This window comes from Phaenicophaeus curvirostris, chromosome 8, assembly GCF_032191515.1.
Source record: "Phaenicophaeus curvirostris isolate KB17595 chromosome 8, BPBGC_Pcur_1.0, whole genome shotgun sequence".
Taxonomy (NCBI): domain Eukaryota; kingdom Metazoa; phylum Chordata; class Aves; order Cuculiformes; family Cuculidae; genus Phaenicophaeus; species Phaenicophaeus curvirostris.
Genome location: NC_091399.1, coordinates 36,485,764 through 36,509,433, shown reverse-complemented (window position 1 = coordinate 36,509,433; position 23,670 = coordinate 36,485,764). Strand labels below are relative to the sequence as shown.

Genomic DNA, 23,670 nt, shown 5'->3' with positions numbered 1-23,670 from the left:
GAGCAGCCCCTTGTACTATGGTGTTTAACTCTTTTCTGCTTGCTTCTCTTGCACTGGTCATTTCTGCTTAGTGTTGCACACTACATGGGCAGAGTCCTGATTCCTCTCTTCCCATTCCTGCAGTGGTTTTACCTGGATGAACCTGCATTGTATATTGTCAGAGATTAGCATGAGTTACTGTTGAAACAACGCAAAGCTTTCTCAGAGTCTTGGTGTGCATGCCTTGGTTTGATGTTTAATGTCTGCTTTGGTGTAGGAAGGGGAGTTTTGGTTTGTACCTGCATGTGGACTTGTAGTGCATTTATTTCCCTGTGTGCGCTGCCCCTTTATGAGAGCAGCTGATGTTGTCAAAGGATAGAAAATACTCGCCTGGGTACCTGAACTCAGCCCAGCTGTTTTTGTGTCCTGTTCTGTATTCAGCAACTTTTGTTGCAGAATGATACTTAACGAAATCTTGCCTTTCTGAATACTTGACTTTTGAGTGCTGAAGATAGTGAATGAAATGGTTTTGGTTGTTGTCTAAAACTATTTTTTTTCCTCATAAAAGAAAATTTTATTTTATTGCTTTCTTTAAAAAAATCTTTAGAGATGTATTTTAATTAGAAGAGCAGCCTTTCAAGGCATTTGCAAATAAGCAGAATGAATGTATGCTCAGTTGTTTTGGAGCAAAATCACAGCTGTTTTGAAAGGCTTAGGGGTAATATTTCCTGTCTGTTGGTGTATGTTACAGCATAGTTGAATGTTAGTATGTGGAGCAGTGCTGTTCTAAGAGATGCTAATTCGTATGGGAATAGAGGGGTCTGGATTCTTGGACGTGATGCGATATGACCACTTCTGCTCTCAGTGCTCCATTTGCTCCATGTAAAATAAAGGTGCTGACATTTACATACCTTTATAAAGCAGTGCTGGGTTTATGGGCATTATCTGGGCTAATTGAAGCTTTTTCTTGGATTTATTCGATGTCAGACTTTGGCTGTGTATTCAAAGATAGTTTCTAATTATTCAGTAGGAGAATATAGGTGCCTTTGTATATCTTTGTTGTTTATTTTAGTGTCATTTAAAACGAGAAGAAAAGATAATTTGCACAAATGAATGGAAAACACTGCAAGGGAAATATGACAGTAAGCTATGTGCATTGAAAAGGGCGTTTTGAAGTGTTCAGAGCCAAGTAATGTTATCACTAAGATCACTAAAATGAAAGGGAAAAGGAGCCAAGTCTTAATGCTCTCTCAAAGCTGATTAAGGCTTAATAGTGACTCGCATTATATGTATTTCCTGGAGGTCTTGCCCTGCGTGGCTGAGTGGTCTATCCTCATCAGACAGGGGAGGATGGGAGAGGCATTCACATCCTCTTCCCTGCCTCTTCCTAGCAGGGATTACTCACTGTTAACTCTGCTCTGGTGCAGTTGGTTTCTTCAGTAAATTAAAACTGCTACATACAGTTTCTAAAATCAATTTTGAGTCCTGTTGCAGAGGTCACAAACATTTTATATGTTATGTTAGTGAGTCTGGTATCTGCTGAAGGGTTGCCGAGTCTCATTTATCTGCAATAACTTAAACAGTTTATATGTTAGCAGAGAGAACTAATCTTAGCAAAATGCTATTATATTGAGTAAATTCAGTTACTAAAGCTAAAAATCTCTTTACTGTGAGGGTGATGGAGCACTGGAACAGGCTGCCCAGAAAGCTTGTGGAATCTCCTTCTCTGGAGATATTCAAAACCCAGCTGGATGCATTCCTGTGCAATGTGCACTGGGTGAACCTGCAGGGGATTGGACCAGATGAGCTCCAGAGGGCATTTCCGACCCCAGCCACTCTGTGATTCTGTGATTCACCACAAGCTTTTTAAGAAATTCTTAGAATCTTAAAATGCCATTAAACCCTACTCTTTGTTTATTAAAGTTAGTTGTGACACATCTTTTTCAGGAATAAAATGCATAAACAAACAGGTGTTTAGTGGAAATGCTGCTACTACCCTAAGATGCCAAAAATTCTTAATACCGGATTCAATCTGCAGTGTAAAAATTTGCATTCAAAGTTCCTGTTGGCCTGCTTACAGTCTCTCACGCTAATGCTACCCTTGTTCCAGCATCAGCTGTGCATTGGAAGGCAGCTGCTTCATGATGCTAAATTACTGCTGCTTTCTCCTTCTGGGGTGTTGGGCTGCCGCCTTCCTGTGGGCTCCGCAGAGCTGCTGGAGCATGTTTTGGTACCAGCATGAGAGTGTGTGAAGGAGTAAGCTCGTGTTAGGGGCATGGGAGCATGTAAGGTGTAGATGTGTTGCTGTGACAGTTCTTTGTATGTGTGCACTCACAGTCTCAAGGTCTCAAGGCATGAGTGCATGGTTAGCCTTTTTAGCACTAAGCTAATTTGAATGAGATCCATGTCTCTGTTACCTGGCCTAGCAGGACTGGGTGGGTGTGCTGGGTTTGCACCAGCCTGGCTAATGCTGTTGCTGTACCAAGGCACTCGGGTGGCTCTGCAGAGCCAGATCTGAACAGCAGGAAAGGAGGCTGAAGGCTGGAGGTCTGTTGTGGTCCCCAGAGCTTTGGGCAATGGGCTGAGCCTTACCCTGTGCTGGCCGTGCCACTGGAGAGGCTAGCCAGGCTCAGGGCTTGTTGGTGTCTCCAGGCAGGCCTGCTTGGGCGCACGGAGCTAAGGTGTTGGGGCTGTCTGTGCCCAAAGTCGTCTTGGACCTGCATGGTTTGTTTGGTGAAGCTTTGCTCCCTATGGATGCGGCAGAAGCAGTTGATTTCTTCACCTGGGCACGTACATAAACCACTTCAGCTGTCTGGTGCTGCTCCTGACGTAATAGCATGGGCAGCTCTGGCATCTTTGTGTGTCTCCTGGTTAATCCATACCCTGGATAAATTGTCCAGTGATAACTGAGATGTGACTGTGCCGAGTATTTTCCACTCAGCAGAGCATGCGCATTCGTGTTGACCACAGTTCAGCTTGCGCAGTTCAGAACCACCAGGGTTGCTTGTGTGAACCCTCAGGTTCCAAAGGGATCCATCTCTGCTGGTCTGATGTAGTGTTTCTGCCAGAAGTGGGAAGCCTGTGATTTTTCTGCAGTCTCCGTTCAAACTGTTTGGCTTTTTCATTTCTTTAATAATGCAGCTTCAATATTTTCATTGTCTTGGCCTCTGTGCTCTCAGTTGTGGTGCAGTTTATCAGAAGGTAGCTCGTTCAGATCAGTATCAGCACTTGTATTTGCTGTATTAAAGTCTTTGCATTCTTCAAATACTCGCTTGGTGAAATTAGATGATTCTCAGTCGTTGAAGAAGATACTGTCTTTCCTCTTACCCATCCTTGGAGGCATAACTCATGTCTTTCTGGGTTTGGTAAAAAATTGCTGTAGTATTCCCAGATAACTAATTAATCTCCGGTTAATTTTAATATTTTTATGCCCAAGTGGCTTCTTACATTAGCAACCAATTATAATAGCAAATAACATACCAATATTTGTACATAAAACATCTCACAGGTATTGTGACTGGCTGATACTTGTTACATGTAGGAAGCCTCTTTAGGTAGGTATATTTACAAATATTTCCTTTCCTTAGAGGCTTTTTCCATTTCAAACATTGTGATATTATGTGAATTTGACACACACTGCAGATCACTGGAGTTTTCTGTAAAATTAATCCGATACTACTAAATCTTCTCAGATCTTAAAAAGGGAGTCTTGAGACTATTTCTAAACCAATTTTTGTCTTAACAGAGAATGCTTACAGAAATCTTTGAGTCATTTTACAGTTTGAAATGAAGGACTTCTATCAGCAATTCTCTGTAGTAATTACATCTTTCAAAACACCATGCAAAAGACGTAATAAGAGCTAGAGCAAAGCACGAGATAGGGAACTGCATTCCAGAGGCAGTGCGCACGTATGTGGCGGTAATGACTGCACTTTATGGCTGGGGAGGCGTCAGCCTTGTTGAGGGTTGATAGCTGTCTGTGGTTGATGAAAAGCAGAGATTGCCTGGCAATCTCCTTGGTTCATTTGAATATTTCTGTGTATTATAAAAGCAGCCAAAAAAATTTAATGCAGAATTTCTGGGTGCTCACCAGTCACCAAGCTTATGAAATTAGGGGTTTCGGTTTTCTGAAATGCAATAATCATAGAATAGTTAGGGTTGGAAGGGACCTTAAAGATCATCTAGTTCCAGCCCCCCTGCCATGGACAGGGACATCCCACTAGATCAGGTTACCCAAGGCCCCATCCAACCTGGCTTTGAACACCTTCAGGCATGGGGCATCCACAACTTCCCTTGGCAACCTGTGCCAGTGTCTCACCACTCTCGTGGTGAAGAAATTCTTCCTAATGTCTAGTCTAAATCTGCCCTGCTCCCATTTATACCCATTCCCCTTTTCCTATCACCACAAGCCTTTATGAATAGCCCCTTCCCAGCTTTCTTGTAGACGCCTTTCAGGTGCTGGAAGGTTGTTATAAGATGTCCTCTGAACCGTCTCTTCTCCAGGCTTAACAAGCCCAACTCTCTCAGCCTGTGCCCATATGTAAGGTACTCCAGCCCTCTGATCATCTTTGTAGCCCTGCTCTAGACCCGTTCCAACAGCTCCATGTCCTCCTTACGTTGAGGATTCCAGAACTTGACACAGTACTCCAGATGAGGTTTCACAAGAGAGGAATAGAGGGACAGAATCCCCTCCCTTGCCCTGCTGGCCACGCTTCTTTTGATGCAGCCCAGGATACAGTTGGCCTTCTGGGCTGCGAGCGCACACTGCCAGCTCATGTCAAGCTTCTCATCGACCAGCACCTCAAGTCCTTCTCTGCAGGGCAGCTCTCAATCACATTATTCCCCATTATGTACTGAAAACGGGGATTGCCCCGACCCAGGTGTAGGACCTTGCACTTGGCCTTATTGAACCTCATGAGGTTCTCACAGGCCCACTTCTCCAGCCTGTCCAGGTCCCTCTGGATGACATCCCATCCTTCCAGTGTGGCAACTACACCACTCAGCTTGGTGTCATCTGCAAACTTGCTGAGGGTGCACTCAATCTCGCTGTTGATATCATTGATGAAGATGTTAAACAGCAGTGGTCCGAGTACGGACTCCTGAGGGACACCACTTGTCGCAGATCTCCATCTGGACTTCGAGCCACTGACCACTACTCTTTGAATACAACCATCCAACCAATTTATTATCCACCGTACCAATTTATTATCCACCATCAAATCCATATCTCTCCAATTTAGAGAGAAGGATGTTGTGGGGAACTGCGTCAAAGGCTTTACGGAAGTCTAGGTAGATCACATCCGTCCATTTACCCGTGTCCACTGCCCCGGTTACCCCATCATAGAAAGCCACTAAATTGGTCATACAGGATTTGCCCCTGGTGAAGCTGTGCTGGCTGTCATTAATCACCTCCATGTGCTTTAGCAGAGCTTCTAGGAGGATCTATTCCATGATCTTCCCAGGCACAGAGGTGAGGCTGACAGGTTGGTAGTTCTCAGGGTTGTCTTTTCTACCCTTTTTAAAAATGGGCACAACGTTACCCTTCTTCCAGTCACCAGAGACGACTTCTGATTGCCATGACTTTTCAGATCTCATGGAGTAGTGGCAGGAGACAAATGTGCAATTCATAGAATTTGGATCTTGTGATGACCATTTTTGTAGTAAGTGTTTAGGTGGAAGAAGAATGTATGCAAGTAAAACATGTTTTTTAATTACTTCAGCATTGTCAGTGGATAATATACACTACATGTTTCAAAACCTCTTAGAGTGACTCTGGCCTGTAGTTCACACTTAAAAATAAACCTCTGTTAGGCAAATATGTTTTCTTCAACTGTTGCCTTCTTCAGCTTGCCTGCAATTTTTTTTTTTTTTTAGTGTATTACATTTCCTGTATTTTCTCAGATTTACACTGAGCCCTTCCTACTGTATATCAGATTTGCCTCCTGTTGCAATTCCCTGAGATACCAGTATCCCTTTAAGGATGTCAGAATTTTACCACAGCAAGAACAGGCCATCTGCATTCCTGAATGCTCAGCACGGGAAGTGACTGTTTGCCCTGGAGACCTAGTGATAGCTAAGGGAAAGCTGGGGCTCAGCTTTGAAATGTTAATCTGTTCCTTCTGTCCTTCCAAGATTTTGCCCAGGGAGGCAGTGGGTGGGAAGCTGGTATTAATTTAGAATTTGAAGCTTTGGTGCAATCTGTTACAGCTTTAGCACATTATAAATTGTTTAATATTTAAGGAGGTATTGAAGTTAAGATGGAACTTTGTCCTACTTTCAAAACTGGCAAGAAATGTGACCCAGACTTTGAAGAAGTGCCTAGCCACCAAGTAGTAGTAGTAGTTGGTATCCTCCCTGTGATAAGGAGCTCTGCAAGGTTAATTTTTCGAAGTCCCTCATCGTATCTTCACAGAGAATTTTACTCCACCAAAGGAGGCAGGAGATATAAACTTCTAGTCTTTGCCATTGTCATTTTGACAGGGTCCCAAATTGTGCTGTGATTCTCAGAGACTGGGTTTCTGCCCTTGGGAATTATGCATCTTGTTTTAGATAAAAGGAAAGTTGGTCTTGGATTGGGCCACGAGCAGCTTGGGTTCAATCCTTGTTCTGCCAGATGCATCCTGCCAAGCCATCACGTCATAACCATTTATAATGCCGTTGTGGCTCACTGTGAGAATAAGCATCTTGGGAGGACAGAGGTGAGGGAGAGAGAAGGAAACGCAAGGGACATGCTGCTTTTCATGGCTGTGCTGACATATGCTAGCTGGAAGAGTTTGCAAAATCATAGCTGGGATCCGAGTGTTGTTTAGAGTGCGTCCCACAAGACTCCTCGTGATGCTCAGTACAGCACATGTGAGCTAGGCAACAAAATTCTGGATTAGGATCTAGAAATGTCCCCTGTGCCCAGCTGTTTGTGTAGCAGAAGCGTAGGTTAAAGTCCTTCTGGTAAAAACATAAATGTCTGTGGATGTCAGGGCACACAGCAGTGGTCTACACAAGACTACATCTGTGCTTAGTCAGTATCTGTGAGATGGTGATAGTAACTGTCCATTTTTCTGCCTTAGTTACTGCTATGCTCTGTTACTGGGCATCTGTACAGTGCCTGGGAGGGCAGATGTTTAGTCTTCAGGTACTGGCTTAGCTGAGGTTGGTTCAGTAACGCAGCAAACTGAAGGAGGAGGCTGTTCAGGCAAGGGCACATAATGATATCTGATTAAATGTTATGTTAATTAAATACTTGTCCTTTCCATGAGCATGATGGGAAAGTGCATCTATGCAAGTGTCCCCAAAGCCTTTGTTAGTGGGACATCCATGCTGCCTTCTTAATTACCTTGCCCTACACACTTCTGCTTGCTGAGCTCCCTCTTTGTGTGGCTGCTGGCGCCTTCACTGTCAGTTGTACATGGTGAGCACCACTGCTTGGGAAAACTCCAGTTCCTCGGCCACACGAGAAGTCCTGCTTTTCAGAGGGGTCTACTCTGTGCACCAGGCAGCTGGTTGTGGTCATCTGTTCTCAGGAATGCCACAACAGAGCAGGTCTAATACAAATCTGGCCTTTGCATTTTATCTTTTGCTTCCTTCATGGGGCAGAATAAGCCATCCACTTTGCAGTGTGGTGGCCCAGTGTAGCTTTCCTTCTGTGTTAGCCCTTTGCTCCTGTGGTACTAGGGTGAGATGCTCAGCTGAAGTGAATGGGTGGTTGTGTTACCATCCCTGGAGTTATGCCACATCCCATTATGAACACTCCTGTCTCCATCACCAGGTTTGTGCAGATGCTTCTGTAACTGATGGTGATGATACAGGTAGGTGCTCAGAAGAAGGGCATAAATAGGACAGAGACATGTTTCAGCTAGCAGTGCACTAAAACTACAGCAAAATACAATGTTTGCTGTCTAGAGAAGAACAAAGTCGATAGGAAACGAATTTTTATTTTCAAGCTCTTAAGAGGATATAACAGTGAAGAATGCCATAGCCTTAAGGAAGAAAGCTTGACTGTCCTTGTTGCAAGATAGTTGTAAACCTTTGAAATAGGGTTTCATGGTACAACTGCTGAAAGCCATAACTGCAGCCATGCAGATGTACTGGTGGAATGCATGCTTTTAAATTTTATGTAAGCCAAATCAATCAGACTGGTGTCTTAGTTAAGTTGAGAGAGCTTGTATCTATGGTCAGGTTCAGGACACAAATATACAAAATCATTATTTGCAAGTGGTGTGTTTGATTTGGGGTAATTGGGCTGTGTAAGTCTGAAAAAGAGAGAGTCCTGTTTGATCTATTCTGTATTTTCAGTTTATTAGTACATTGTTTGGTGTTTCTGTTGGCAGGGAGCAGCTCCTTTACTCATATGCAGCAGCCCCTTTCTCCTGGCATAGTACTATTCATTGTAACAGCATCAGAACAGTCCTTGTCCTGAGTTGAGGTGGCAGTGTCTGATCCTGGGATAAAGACTGAGTGAAAACTGTTATGGAATTGCCTGAAAGGTTGTCCGACATTTGATCTGTAATTGCAGGCTATACAAAACCAAGGAGTGTGTTTTAAAAGAGTAGGCTTTCATTTGCATATTTTTAGTGTGTATTTGCCATTAATTTAGGCTATTCTGTGGTCCTGGATGGGAAGGTGGTCAGAGCTTCTGTACAGCTGCCTTAAACTCTTCTTGGAAGGAGCAGACACCCCATCAGTGATTTCCTACAGTAGCACTCCAGTAACCCCCATTAGGTTTACTGCCTGGTTGGTGGGTGGACAGCATATTTCCACATACTTGACTGAAATCATCCCTGTGCCTTTGGAACCCTGATAAAATAAAATCAACTGCATTTTGTGGGGGAGGCACCTACTGTTGCATCCTAGGAGCTATCAGAAGGAATTGAGAAAGCCTTTCCTGGAAGTGGGGTGAAGATTGCATGTCACTAGGAAGATGCAGCTCTGTCTGCAACCTGCCAGCCAGCTGGGCTGTGGGAGAGGGCAGCTTTATGGCTCCTCAGCTGTTCCCCATTTCTGCTGCAGCAGATTTCAAAACCTTTTAATATGCTGCTAAAAGCGGGTCTTGCTTTTCTTGTGATCATCTGGAGATTAGCCATGTATCAGAGTGGTGCACAAGGATGAAGGTGAAACTTCTGTAAACTAAGAACGTATCCCAATCGTAACAGGCACGGAGAGTTGTCTGTTGGGTGCTGCCTCATTTTTCCTGGTGCCCTGAGGAGGTACATGGGCCTGGAGACTTGGAGGTGAGATGATAGAGTAGGTTCTGCTCCTCAGTTGGTGGTGGGATTGTGAGGATGGGTAACCTAGTAGTGCAGGGGTTAGAAAGATTCGAGGGAATGAGGAAAAGGTTCCTATTTATCGGAACATGTCCGACTCCTTCAGTGTAGACGTTCAATCTGAGTGGTTCGTATGACAATTTTAGGTGAGTGATGCTTTGACCATAAAACACAGAAATAACCTTTGTATACTGTATTCTTGGTCTTGTCCAAAACTTCAGAGGGATGCAGGAACATAAAGCAGGATGGGGGAAGGTTTAGCCATCAGCAGCGAGAGCCAGCAGAGTAGCTGTTGTAGTTCGGTTCAGACACTGGGCCACCATTTGGGTTCATTTTCCTTTTGGTGCATTTGTTCATCCTTATTTCCTCCTCCTCCTCTTTCATCACTTCTTCCCCCACAAACATCTAAGGCTTAAAATAATGTGCTTGCCTTTTATCTGCCAATAGTGTGACATAAAGTAGTTCCTCTTCATAACCATGAATTTATGTTGGCCTGTTTACTCAGGTGCTAGACAGTTTTTCTGGCTGCACAGATGGTGAGTCTAATACAGGCTTCTGGGTTTGACTTTTATGTTTGTTTACATCTTCATGGTACAATAGTTGTCTGAAGAGACAAACTAGAAAATTGTGAAGTGCAACCTAGGGCCTAGTGCAGAGATGTATGAAGGGCTTGGAAACCCCTGAAGTGGAGACCCAAAACTTGGTGTGAGGTAGCACCAAAAGCACTACCCGTCTTCCGGCGTTAGGGTTTTACTAGCACAGCCATTTTATTCATCTGTTGTCCATACAGTACAACATTCTAGTTGGACAAATGAAATTTGAGATGTGGAATGCCAGGGATGGGAAAGCATGATGTGTTTGGGTAGTAACAGTCTGTGCCTTGTGTCTGCTCTGTCCTGCACATTCCCCTTGGTTCTGCATTAATATACAGTTTCTTTTTTCCTTGTCTTTTTTAGTTTTCTAATGTTTATCAGGATGAAGGGATTAAAAGGTTCAGAAGGAATGAGGAAAAGGTTCCTCTTCGTTAGCCTGGGGAGATATACAGGTAAATGAGTTCACATGGATTGGAATATGACGCTTGATATTTCAATCCATGGTCAGCTCAGTTTTGCTGAGCAGGTGCACTGGAAAGTGCCTCTGTTGTGGAGCTGCCAGTGTGGAAGGGAGGTCAGCAGGAGGAGTAAAAGTAAATCTTAAGATGTTAGGGCTTAAAAATAGGGTCAGTTAAGCAGCTTTAAGTCACTCTCTGAGGCTACTTTAACCCTCTGGCCTTCTTCCAGTGAGGGTTCTTTCAGTGTCCAGCATGGAACTGCATTGCTGCATGGATGGCACTCTGGACTGGCCATGGCAGGACCTAAGGGAGTGCTCTTTCCCAGCTCCTCTGCTACCCAGTGCCTCTGGGGCTTTTGCAGGGCGATTTTGTTATTTTTTTATCTTTGTTTGCAAGGAGTCTGTTTCTGGATTCTTTTCTTTGGGTTTGAGGCATATCGGTGGAAAGGATTATGTGCATGCAAAGTAGCAGTAGTATTATGCAGCAGTTCTTCCAAAAAAAAAAAGTGCACTTTTAGCAATTCCTCGATAATAAGCTGTATCACTTCACTGCTGTGCATTTTAACAGTTACCTAGTGCCAAATGGCACTGGTCTATCTGAGCGGAAGAAACAGATAGTGCGAGGTGCTGACATGTTAACTGTGGTATTGGAAAGAGCGATGATAAGTTTTGATCATTGTGAGTTTTGCAGTGATTAAAATGGTTGAAAGTATCTGGTTTGTATTTTCAAAAGTTCTCCGAATCATATACATTGAGTTCATTTCAAGAGTTCCGGATTAGAAAGGGAAAAAGGGTCTGAGTTAAGTTGATGATGGTGATGGCTCTTTTCTCTACATAGAAATTAATTTGTGTCTTTTACTGAACCTGCAGAACTAAATACTGGGTTTCCAGACATCCTGGTTTTGGTGGATCAGATTCTTATCTGGCATAAACTCATCTAGTCCAACTCACCTGACTTCCCTGGGAATCACGTGTTTTTCTGCTGAAGGATTTGCCTTCTGTATTTTAAGAATAATGCAGTATTCATTGATGCTGGCTCTGGTAGGAGAGATTCTTTTAATACCCTTTATGTTAGCCAAGTCTTTTTCCTTGAATAAAAAGCTGATTCATTTCAGAAGCTTTTGGCAATGGAAGTTTGACAACTGGAATTTCGAGTTGGTATAGCAATGTTTTTGAGAAGCACGTTGAAAACTTCAGTAGTCAGTGTTATTTTTAAAGTCATCTCCAACAGAAGACAAGCTGTGGAATAGTTCCGTGTCCCACAGAAATCTTCTGGATGACAGGAAAGAGGAAGTAGTAGAGAAAAACTGCTGAATTTTGATGTGTGTTTGTGACTCATTAAACTGCTCAGCCTCACTTGGATGTGCCAGGGAATTCTAGGAAATCTGTTAGTTGCTGTAGAGACAGGTTCCTCAGAACTTCAGTATTTCATTTTCTTTCTGTCTGTGTTTATGTACAGCTTCCTAGCATGATGATCTTGTTTCAGAATATATATGTACTTAGAGAACATGCTTACATTAAATATACACAGTTATGCAATGTGAATGAGTGTCCAGTTTATGCAATTTCTGTTTTTTCATGTGTCTAAGAAAACCTCACTTTTTTTCAGTATGGTGAGATTAGTACTGCCAGTGAAACCTACTGTTTTCCTGTATGTGTTTGTGTTCAGATATTCCTTGTGCTTTGGGTGCAAGCTTTGTGCCCAGTGAAGTTGCTTTTTAAACTTCCATTTTATTTAGAGCAGTGTCCCTCCCTAGTGTGGGCAGAGACATTGAGGCACTAAAGGTCCTGATATCAGGGAGAAGAGGTGGTTCACCTTGTACCTGTGGTAGAGGAACACTGTTTTGTGTTCGCCAGAGAAGTGCTTTAATTCAAAATAATGTTAATCTTTCGAGTTTTGAGGCTTCTTGAGCTCCTGGTGAACCAGCCCCTACTCTGGATTCCTGTCTGGGGGCTGTGCCTGAGGGTGGAGGGATTCCTGCATCTTGGATCAGGGTGAAGGTTCCCAGGATGATGATGGTGTGCATCAGAGAAATATCAGATAAAAGATAAGACATGATGAATAGCTTTGTGATGTGTGTTAGTTAACACCACTATGTTTAATTATCGTCTGATGTTAGATCAAGTTTCCTCAACATGGCAGAAGAAGGCTGGTTTGAAAAACAAAGTAGAATATGTGCATGTGATTTTTCTTTTTTAAGACCCTTCAATTGCTTGTCTTTTCCCAGGTACCACTTACAGAAGCAGTGGACCCAGTTGAGTTGGAGGACTACCTTATTACACACCCGATTGCAGTGGAGTCTGGACCACTTAGAGACTTGCTTGAGTTTCCTCCTGATGACATCGAGGTTGTATACACCCCCCGGGAGTGCCGGACACTGGTGTCTGCTGTGCCTGAAGAGAGGTAGGGGGTGTCAGGGTGACGCCTTACTCAAAGGAATTAATTGTTCTGGATTTGAGTATCCACAAGGATGGAGCCTGGAATTTCTGTCTGTAAAAGCCTGAAAGAATAAATGTAAACCTAAATGGAAGTATGTATGTTTAAGAAGTCATCTTTTCTGTGATAGTGATGATGTTTGGTTTTATTCTTTCAACAGTGAGATGGACCCTCATGTGAGGGACTGCGTGAGAAGTTACACAGAAGACTGGGCAATTGTGAATAGAAAGTGAGTTCCCTTGTGGCATTTATCATCTTGATTTCATACGTAAATTTTTGCAGGGTGGCTAGCTGGTATGAGTAGGCTCAAAAATTATTGTCATGGCTATGATTCCATGATTCCATGTGCCCTAGTTTTTGGTGGCCCAGCTCAGCTGAACTGTTGCTTTGTGTTCAGCTGTAATGATGCTTTGTGTTTTGAAAATTTGATCTCAGACTTCAAAACCCCTTGGGCCATTTTTGAAAATCTAGGACATTTTAGTCAACAGTTGTTCCTTTCGAATGGTAGAGAAATTAGGGAATGCGAACAGGTAAAATTACAGTCAACATTTGTTTCTTTCTTTGTTCCATATTTCTTTAGCTCTTTTTAGAGAGAAGTTGTGTTCATTTTGTAACAATATAAGGTTTATGTGCAGGCACAACCACCTCACAGATGCTGTGCCCCCTTCAGCATTCATTTGTTCCCAAAGAGACTTTGAGAAAGTATGTAATTTAAAGAAATAATTGTTAATATTTGAACTATCACAACATTTGTCTAATGAGCTAACAGTTTAGAGAATCTGTGTGTATTGATTAATTTATGCAAATTAACAGGAGGGTTTCTGAGTACCTTTACTTGGCATATACACTCTCATGCATGATTCAAGTCTGATGACTTCAAGAGCTACTGTCAAGAAGTAAGTGATCCATGTGATGTGCATCACCTACAAATGACTTGACTACGGCTACGGTTCTGCCCTTGTGGCAGTTGCTACAATTCACTGGTTTAATGTTGTCCTGCGAACTACTTCAAGGGATGCTGAAAATATGCTTTTCAGTGCTAAGAGGACCTAATAAAAATGTGGTTTGTAGTCTCATACCAAAGAAAAAAAAAAAAAAAACAGAAAGAAACCTGAGAGAGGGAGAGGTGCTTTATTAACTCCCAGCCTTTGTGGGCAGAGTCTAGAAGGCAGTGCTACCCATCCAGCTAGCGTACATCTTGGTTCTCGGTGACTTTCACTGGTATCTGGAATACCTGGCTGTGATTCCTGCACTGAGGAAGTTCAGTTGGAGACAGGAGAGCATTCTGTCCTGTGCAGATCAGGTGCAGGTGCCTTCTGTGTCAGGGAAGGAATGAGACTAAAGACATCAAAGTTGCCCAAGTGGGTTGAAGGTGTGCTAAGTGATTTTGAATTACAGTCAAAGGTTTCCTTTTCCCTTCAGAGGAGGTCAGTCACCACCATATACATTTATAGCAGTTTTTACTAGGGTAGAATCATAATGGGGTAGAGCCTGGAAGTCTGTTTGGGAAGGATTGAGTTGTTTTTCAAGTAAGGATGGTAACAAATTTCTCTTAATGCATCCAATTGGGTGGTTACAAGTGCTTTGACTAGCTTTGGGGGCACAAAATCCAGCTTTTCTAGTTTTAGAAGAACATGACTTCTGATCTGACATCCTTCTCTCTCCCCTACTCCCAGCAGAAATAATCTTTATTTCAATCTGCCTACAGTTCTTTGTAACCAAAATGTTTTTGGGGGCAGGCAAATCTATCCATTCAGTGATTATGTTAATGGTATTGGAAAAGGTAAATAGGTTTTATTCACTGGCCTGAAAAAAACAATAGCATATTCTTATTTCAACCTTATGGTGTGATTTCTGCATGCTAGACCAACGGTGGCAGTGATCATAGGCTCTCTGAAGACAGGTCTGATATAGAATGAATTTATGCTTGTCGATGAGACCATGATGGAAATGCACGCATCCACATGAGGATTATACGGGTGGTTCAGCTCTCAGGAGTCATAACCTAGCAAGGAAAATACTTTCCTCCTTTTTCGCCTCCCTTTCATTATTCACTGCTAGCACACCCATGATTTTGACATGTCTGTACATCCAGGATAAGAGCAATTAATTCTAGATGTGACCCCAGTGCTACTTTGGGAACTGACTTAGAGTGCCTGTTGTAAGGGAACTGTGGCTCTGGCCTTATATATGTGTAAATACAGACATAGTGCCATTTAGTATCCAACAGTTTGTTGGTTAAAGACATCTGATCTTGTCAGCAGCAGTAGACAGACTTACTGTTTACTTGTAAGTGCTCTTAAACCCCAGAAAACTCTGAAGGACCCAATTCTGCCTACAAAGGTGTGTTAGGAAGATGATTATTTAAGCTGGGGCCAGAAAGTCATGTGTTTTCCAGGGGGGTTCAGGACTCCTGTGCTTCATGCAATCCTATCTGAACTTGGTGCTTTGGTTTTAAAGGTCTGCTCCACATCAATTCTTGCTCTAGCAGAACCACTGGCCTTCAGTCCTCATATTCTTGGCCTCTTTTAAGCTTGGCATCACAATCACACATTTTATGATGACCTTAATTGGCCATTGATAACACTTCTTTGGCATCATCCAGGGTTGCTTTATAGTTGAACAGAGTCACATTGTAGTACTGGAATACTCGTTGTCAGACCATTGCCCAGCTACAGTGCAGGATGACTGGAAATACTGTTTGCAGGGAGCAGTTCATGCTTTGAGATGAACCACTCTGATAATACTGGATTTGTTCTGTAGTTCTGCTTCTGGGTTTGGGGTCAAAAAAGATGCTAAGTATGCATTTGAAATACTTTGTTTTCAGATATCACAAGCTAGGAACTGGATTTAATCCCAACACCTTAGACAAACAGAAGGAGAGGCAAAAGGGGCTCCCCAAACAGATCTTTGAATCTGATGAAGCTCCAGATGGCAACAGTTACCAGGATGAACAAGTAATGTACCTTTAAAAACTTGCTACATAAAACCTAATTTATAGTCGCATTTTAAAAGTGCAGTCTCTTTCCCCTTATAAGTTGCTTTTAATTTGTTGAATCTCAGGATGACCTTAAACGGCGTTCAATGTCAATTGACGACACTCCCCGGGGCAGCTGGGCATGCAGTATTTTTGATCTGAAGAACTCCCTTCCAGATGCCCTTCTCCCAAACCTGCTGGACCGAACCCCAAATGAAGAGATTGACCACCACAATGAAGATCAGAGGAAGTCCAATAGGCATAAGGAGCTTTTTGCACTACATCCAGCACCAGATGAGGTATTTTTATATACATGTGGCTGAGGCAAAAAAGAGTGAAGGTTATAAGGAATGAGCAAATTGTCAGCCTGCAGTGGATTTAAAGGAGTTAAGATCACCTGTGTTTAATTGTCGTGAGAACTTTAGGTATTTTGCTGGTCTCATGTTTGTCAGTATTTGTCTTGCCATAGATATTACTTTCTGAAGACTGAGTTTCTTTTATGGTTATGCAATCCCATATAATATGGAAACATTAAAGGGATTTAATTCAGCAGATTTATAGCTGCTGATAAATGTAGCGTGCTGGTTAGCCTTGGATTAAATTGGCATCGTTGTCTTGTTAAAATAAAGTGATATATGTTTGCTTCATAATGGCATTAGTGGTTTGTACAAGTGTTGTGTCTCTAAATTGCTGTTCCTGTGACAAATTTCAGGAGGAGCCTATAGAGCGACTTAGTGTCCCTGAAGTACCCAAAGAACACTTTGGCCAAAGACTATTGGTGAAGTGTTTGTCCCTTAAGTAAGTATCGCTCCAACAGACAGCTGCTTTACAGAAATTGAGAATTGACATCTGCTTTTATATCCCTGTGCATCTGGAATAACTCTGCTGCCTTGTTTATTACCCTTGAAGGCATGTAGTGTTGTTTGGTTGGTCATAGGCTTAAAGGTTAGTTCTATAAAGGAAAAGTTACACAGTACAGTGCGTGAGGCAGTTTTACCTTTAAGACTTTCTTCGGTGGTATAATATAGAAAGTCTTCATCTTCCTTGGCTTCTCTCATCATTGCTTTTCAGCCAGTCTCTAGCCATGCCTGTTCCATGTTGCTAGAACAAGTGCTTCACTGTGCTGGTTCAGGGCTCTGAAGATGGCCAATCACATATGTTGAGCTCCGTAACAAGGATGCTTAAGATGGGAAAAAAAAAAAAAAGATTAAAAATGCTTAAGCCTTAAGGCATAAGACATCGAAAGATTTGCTGAAGTTTAAGCTCAGCAACCTTGACTGTGTCCCTTTAAGAGTGAAGACTTTATATACTTAGCTAGCATTAACTGGAGGAATAGAAACCTGTTAAACAAGTTTAATGAAGTGGAGCTCCTGAATATAGGGTTACCTGCAGCTGGTTCATTGCCTATAACTCTTCTCTAATAACACAAGGTAAAATTTTACTGTTATTCCCTTGGAGAAATAAAGTACAAAACTGATTTTCCACACTGCTGTATTCATCTTCTGTGTCCTCAGTTAGGTCAACCCTTCTTATTAGAGAGCTCCGGTTAGACTACATTGTGGCTCATAACTGAGATATATGTGTGGGACATATCTCCTGCTCATAGAGTACTCCAGGACCTAATATAGCCATAGAGATGAACTGATTTTGCAGCCTTTTATGAACTGGAACAACATAATATGCAGTAGCAGTGGAGCTTTCTCTTCGAAGGATGGTGTCTTTAGCATAAATAAGTTAGATGCTGGAAATTAATGATTTCTGGTATGTAAGCATCTTGTGCTGTCTGTAAATTTATAGCAAATCTGCTCAAGTATGTGCTTGCTTGTGTACTATAGTAATCTCTGAAACCATTCTTACAGTTGTTATAGGAAGCATCCGAGATCATGCTATCGTAGTGGCACAAAAAGTAGTACATGGTCTCTTCCTCAGGGAGAAGGCTAAGATGACCTAAGGAGGGGCGTTTTCAGGTTAATCTCACTTTTGTTGCAAAACAAGAGAAAATGTCTGTCTGATAATGCAGTTCTGTATGATGTTCCGTTGGCAGAAAGAGTTCCAGGCTGAAAATCCGAGAGCTCTGTACTGGGGTGCATGGGTTTGGGCATTAATTTCACAGGGAGGCTGTGCAGACTGGAGAATGCATTTCAGCCCTGCTCATTTTGGTGTAAGGACAGATTTTGAATGCTTTTTAATTTCTTTAACTTCCTAGGCAGTTTAGCAATAGGTTTAGCTCTATTTGGTAGGTTAATGTTTTTGTTGAAGTGTTTCAGTTAGCATAAATACTTGACAACAGTTACTCTGAAAAACTAACAGTTTCTGAGAGAGTTTTTGAGATACTGATATTTTCTGGTGAAAGTTAAATGTTGAAAATTGCCAGAATAGCTGTCCTTGATTGTCCAGTGGAAGGAACTTTCTGGTCAAAAATGCCGAGAGGAGTGGTTGGCCATTTAGCTGTTTAGCTGTACCAGCAGGTCAGCATGGGAAATTAGCGTAGAAGGCAGCTTCTCAAGATAATCAGAGGAGCTAATTGCTCCAGCTATCCCAAGTCATAATTCTCTCCCTTTAGAGACACAATTAGTTTGCTTTAGGTAGCTTTCAAATGACACTTGTAGAAGATAAAAGCATTTCTAGAAATGTGCTTTGTGTCCTGTGACTCTGATCCCAACCTTTCTGTTGGGTGAGTGAGTTAAAATGGCCTTTTAGAAGGTCCAGGGAGCACCAATGTGCTTCCCAGTGGAAGTGAGAAGAGGCGATGCGGAGCAAGCAGGACAGGAAAGGAGTGGGGGAAAACTGGGGAGCAAGATCCCTTTTCAGCAGGGTCAAGCCTTTAGGTTGGCTCAGCTGTTCCTGATGTCTCTGCTTAACAGTGGTCAGATGTCACCCAAGAAGGATTTGGGGAGACTGTAGTTATTCTTTCTTGCACAGTGTAGGTTAACTGATTTTGTGTTTCTTTCTTTCAAGATTTGAAATAGAAATCGAGCCCATTTTTGCAAGTTTGGCTTTGTATGATGTTAAAGAAAAGAAGAAGGTAGGTTTTAATTACTTGAGTGATGACGTTTCCACTGAAGCATTACAAGCCTGTATTTAAAAACAAAGAGAGGAATTAATTATGAAGGAGACCTTTATGAAGACAGTGACATACTGGTGGCTGACAGAATGATGGAGGCATTTCATGAACCATCTTGTCTCTTCTTCTTCTGCTTAGTAAAGCATTTGAAGTATAACCACTTTTCTAAATGTATTATCTAATATGTGAGTGTCTGAAATCGGGATATATATACACACACATATACATATATATTGTCCAATCTTGGCTTTCAAAAGTCTCTTCCCCAGAGGGAACTTAAGTAACTGAAACATTTTATTTAGATTAAGTTTTTATGACTTTCTTAATCTCTTTTTCGTGATTCTGCATGGTATGTGTCCAAGTAACATTTTAATAATGCACAAGAAAGTCATGCATGCTAAAATCAAAACAAAACTGGTGAGTCTTTTCAAGATTGAAGTTATAGGAAAATTCCCTATTTATGTTCCGTGTTTAATATTTGAAGAGTCTCTTAGTTTTCGTAATTCAAGATATTAGCAGTAGTAGAGAGAAAAATGTTAAAAATATGCATTTTGACATTTATCTCTTTAAGACTCAAATTTAATGCATTGAGTTGTAAGTTATGTAGATGAGAGTATGTGGAATATTATGTGAACTTTGTTTAATATTTAAATTACATTTCATAAGCCAATTTTATCATCTCATTACTCCATTTTTTTGTCTCTAATGTAGTAAGTTCTTTAGTGACCTCTGCTGTTGATAACCAACTCACATTCATTTTGATACAGTCAGGGATTTGGTGCCTCAGCATAGAAGCTCACTGTCTTTCAGGATGTGTCATTTTTGTTTTCTCTGTGAACAATCTTAAAGATAATTTTCTATTTTCATACTTCGATATTTACAATTCATACAGCAATTGTAATTTCTAGCTCTGTGATGGAACTACATACCTTGCAGGAGCAGGAGGAAATTTTATAGACAGTGTGGATTGTTTGCTCCATTTCCTTTCTCCTTTCTCACTGTCCTTCCTCGATTTATTAATGAAAAGGCCTTTTTTCCCCCCCTTCCTTTTTATACATGGTTTGAAAGGAGGCACTGTTGGTAGTTTTTTTGCTTGTGTTTTTTAATTGTTGTGTTTATGAGGAGTTTGCCAAAAATAAAAGGTGTAAGTAATGGTTGAAGCTACCCAACTTGTTTCTTAGATTTCAGAAAATTTCTACTTTGATTTAAACTCTGAACAAATGAAGGGAATGCTTCGTCCACATGTCCCTCCTGCTGCTATATCTACACTGGCCAGATCTGCCATCTTTTCTATCACTTATCCCTCTCAAGATGTCTTTCTGGTAATAAAGGTAAGAAATGCTAGAGAAATTTAAATGATTCATGTCTCTTATTTTCTAGTTAAAATAAAATATAAACATGTCTGGCTGACTATTTGACTTCTTATTTACATTTGGAAAGGAGGATTCTGTTCTCAAAAGCATAAGCACTTGTACCGCAGAATTGTTTCATTTCAGATATTCTCACTTAGTACATTATGTTCCTTTTTAACAGAAACAGCTCAGTGGAGATATGCTTTGTTGTATTATTGAAAAACTGGAAAGAACACAAAGGTTTGCTTGATATAGAGCAGCTTTCTGGGGCTTGACCTTGGTTTTCATTTGAAGCAATGTGCTGACTCCTTAAGATGATAGCTAAGTGAGTGATTTAAAAATATATATTGATTTGAATCTCATTTCAGAAATGATATATGCCCTTAAGCCAGATTTTCAAATGTCTTCAAGAATTGAAATTGCCAAGAGAGTGAGATCCATAACTGGAATAAAATGCCACATTGGTCACTCCTGGAATAAAGTATACAAAGATAAAAGTTATTTCCTCTTCTTTCATTTGATTCAATGAGCACACAAATGGTACTAGTTCAGATTGGAATTTGAATCAGGTTTTTTGACTGGTCTCTGCATAAAAATAATCCTTTTGTAAAAAGAGGAGTTCAGTACATGCTGTCAGTTCACAGGCAGTGGTTACATTGCCTGCTAGCTAAATGGGATGTTTTGAGAACCCTGTAGACTTGGGTTTCTGCAGGTTCTTCACAAACTGCTCCTTTCTTGAGGAGTAAAGCTTTTAAAATTAAGGCATAACAAAACAGTCCCAGGTTTCAGTAGTGTTGGAATATATTCTGGTCTCCATTTTTTAGTATGATTATCTGAGTTCTTTCTAAAAATCAAGTTCTGTCTTCAGACGCGTATTCATCCTTAGAATTTTTACAAAATATGAGGAAGAAAGAACCCCATATTTATGAGATGGGGATCTGTCCAAAAGAGCTTGTGACTGCACATTAGTGCTTGTAAAACCAGTGATCCAAGAGGAGCTGGTGGCTTAGGCGATTTTTTGATTTGATGATGAAAAGAATATAGCTAGGGATAAATTAAACGGATGGATAGCATGCCTTACCAGGTGAATTTTCACATAGGTCTTACTTGCTGGGAAACCACTTTTCAGACAGCTGGTATTGCTAGCGTAAAAACACCAGGGAGTGCAAGATTTGATGGAAAGTAGTTTTGTTCTTTATATTGTAGTAACCTTGTGGAGTTCTACTAATAGACACTTTGCAAGCGTGGGAAAAATTTCAAGATATTCTAATCTAGTAACAGCGTGTGCACAGTAGCGGACATGGGAAGGAAGGCCAGGATGTGTCTGAATCAAACAGTCTCCATGCATGTGATGGGAAATATATTTCTAAGCAGTTTCTTGTTACTTGGAGACTTCAGAAGCAAACATCAGCTCTTTTGCTAACTTTAATTATTTGTTTATTTCATTATTTGACTTGAAAACACACCAGTTTAAAATAACGCTTGTTTTACTTTACATCTGAGTCACCTCTTTCTGCTGCTTAATATGGAGAACTGAAACAAGAACAGAATTCTGAAAGTGATGATGCTGAAGACAGTGCAAGCTATCTTCAAGACTTTAAAAATGAGCTGAAAGTGATTCTAGAACAGATCAAACCAAAGTGAAGTGGCATACGTTCTCTTTGAACTGATATTTTAGACTTGTGATTCATTTATAACTGGAGATCTGGGAACTTAATGGTTCTAATAACTTGAGTGCAGTGCTTGTTCGCTGTCTCACAAAGAGAAATCAAGCTTTAACTCTTTTCAAAGATGTTTTTGCCTCCTAGTGTTTGTTTAATTTAACAGTCCTTGCTGAACACATGTCATTATAATGGTTCATTTTCTCTTCTCAGCTGGAAAAAGTGTTACAGCAGGGAGATATTGGGGAGTGTGCAGAGCCTTATATGATTTTTAAAGAATCTGATGCAGCAAAGGTAAGAATTTGATGTTTTGCTTAAATTTGGCTACAAGTGCTTTAAGGCCTTCTATTATTAACAAATTACACATAGATTATATTCTTTTACCTTGAGCTTAACATCTATTGATACTATTCCTATTCTCAAAAGGATCGGTTTTTAATTAACAATCTAGTCAAATTCTAAAGGCCAAAGAAGAGTTGAAGAGACAAAGACCCTTGAATCTTGATGCCTTGTTGGGGTAGAGTAGTTAAAGGTCATCGGTTTTTGTAGCTAACAGGGGAGATGTGTGGTTACCATCAAGCTCAGTCATCTGTGATCTCCTGTCCCAAAGGATCAGTTGTGTGCTTATAGCTGGGTCAAGTGAAGGTGGCCTTTGATGTGAATTTGCAGTGAAATTTCAACTTTTCCATTGCTTCTGCAGCTTAATCCCATCACAGTACCTCTGACTTCCCCTGGAAAGGGTGTAGAGTGGATGAAGTATGTTAACAGGACATTCTCCGTCAGGCCTGGTTTTGAATTGCAGTGCACTTCTGGTTCTTTTTCTCTGCTATTTTCTGCTGATTTTTCTTTTTCCTGATATTGTAAAGAAGTGCTACACTGAACAGCAGGATAAAGTTGTCCTTTCTACATATCGAAAGGATAGATTAAAAAATTTTATACTTTAGTCTTCATTTTTTCCATTAACAAAGTCCCTTTAATTCCTTTCTTCAGCATTGAAGGAAATTTGAGCATTGGTCTCTAAAGTGCAGTAAAAGTGCAGGGATAGCATGGACCTGCTCCAGTTTGACTGATTCTTTGTCTTTCCTGCACATGTTTAAGTGTGACTTGTCTCCTTACTGTAGAAATCCTTTGCTCAAGACTAAAAGCAGAGGTTTTCTCCGCAGAGAAGAATGCCGTCTTAGTCCTTGCAGTAGGCAGCTGGTTGCTTAGTGAAGTGTATCAGCATCTGGGTGGGAAATGCAGGTTTGGTAGGCTGAGAAACAAAACAGAAATGCTGGTAGCACCTGCAGTGGCACTTGGACTATGACCTTTTCAGTAAAAAAACTACCTGTGATCAAGCAGTTGACATGTGCCTAAGTGAAATTTTGGAATTGGAGTTGCAGGATGTTTGGGAATGTAGGTGAAAAGGTGATTTTTTAAGGTCTCCTTCCCAGCAACGTGCATAAACATGTCCTGAGCTAGAAAAACATGAGCAATAGAGTGTTCTCTATTTTTATCCAGCCCCATGTCTGGAAGTAACAACCTTTCTAAAGCAAAAATTGCTCTTTAATATGCAGGATTATGGACAAGTCTTTTCTTATTCCTTTTTTCCCCCTCAATAAAATAATATTGTGTATTTGAGGAATGTTTTCAGTTCCCCATGCAACTCCAGGTGATTTGAGCTCCTGCTGCATAAAATCACATTAAGAAAGACCGTTTCAGAATTGACAGAGTAAAATTCAGGTTTTCTTGAAAGGGCAGTGGGCAGATGAGCTCACTGGGATTTGACAGGCTATTCAGGAGGCTTTAGAACATGAAGCCAACTGCTCTGGCTGTCAGGCTGTCCTGTGTCTCACATTGTTGGCCTGATGGCAGTTATGCAAAGCAGAAGTCGGATTGCCTAGCACATGGTGA

At 41.2% G+C, this 23,670-nt stretch overlaps 1 protein-coding gene across 14 annotated transcripts in view; it reads left to right on the top strand.

Annotated features, from left to right (window-relative positions):
• DOCK7 (dedicator of cytokinesis 7) overlaps nucleotides 1-23,670 on the top strand; it is a 104,255-nt gene that overhangs the window by 12,728 nt on the left and 67,857 nt on the right. For all 14 annotated transcript variants that reach the window (XM_069861852.1, XM_069861849.1, XM_069861854.1 and 11 more), the window contains exons 3-10: nucleotides 12,515-12,690; nucleotides 12,884-12,952; nucleotides 15,551-15,680; nucleotides 15,787-15,999; nucleotides 16,413-16,498; nucleotides 18,659-18,725; nucleotides 19,946-20,095; nucleotides 21,991-22,071. In XM_069861852.1, the coding sequence (XP_069717953.1) occupies nucleotides 12,515-12,690; nucleotides 12,884-12,952; nucleotides 15,551-15,680; nucleotides 15,787-15,999; nucleotides 16,413-16,498; nucleotides 18,659-18,725; nucleotides 19,946-20,095; nucleotides 21,991-22,071 (972 nt within the window). The remainder of the gene's footprint in view (nucleotides 1-12,514; nucleotides 12,691-12,883; nucleotides 12,953-15,550; nucleotides 15,681-15,786; nucleotides 16,000-16,412; nucleotides 16,499-18,658; nucleotides 18,726-19,945; nucleotides 20,096-21,990; nucleotides 22,072-23,670) is intronic.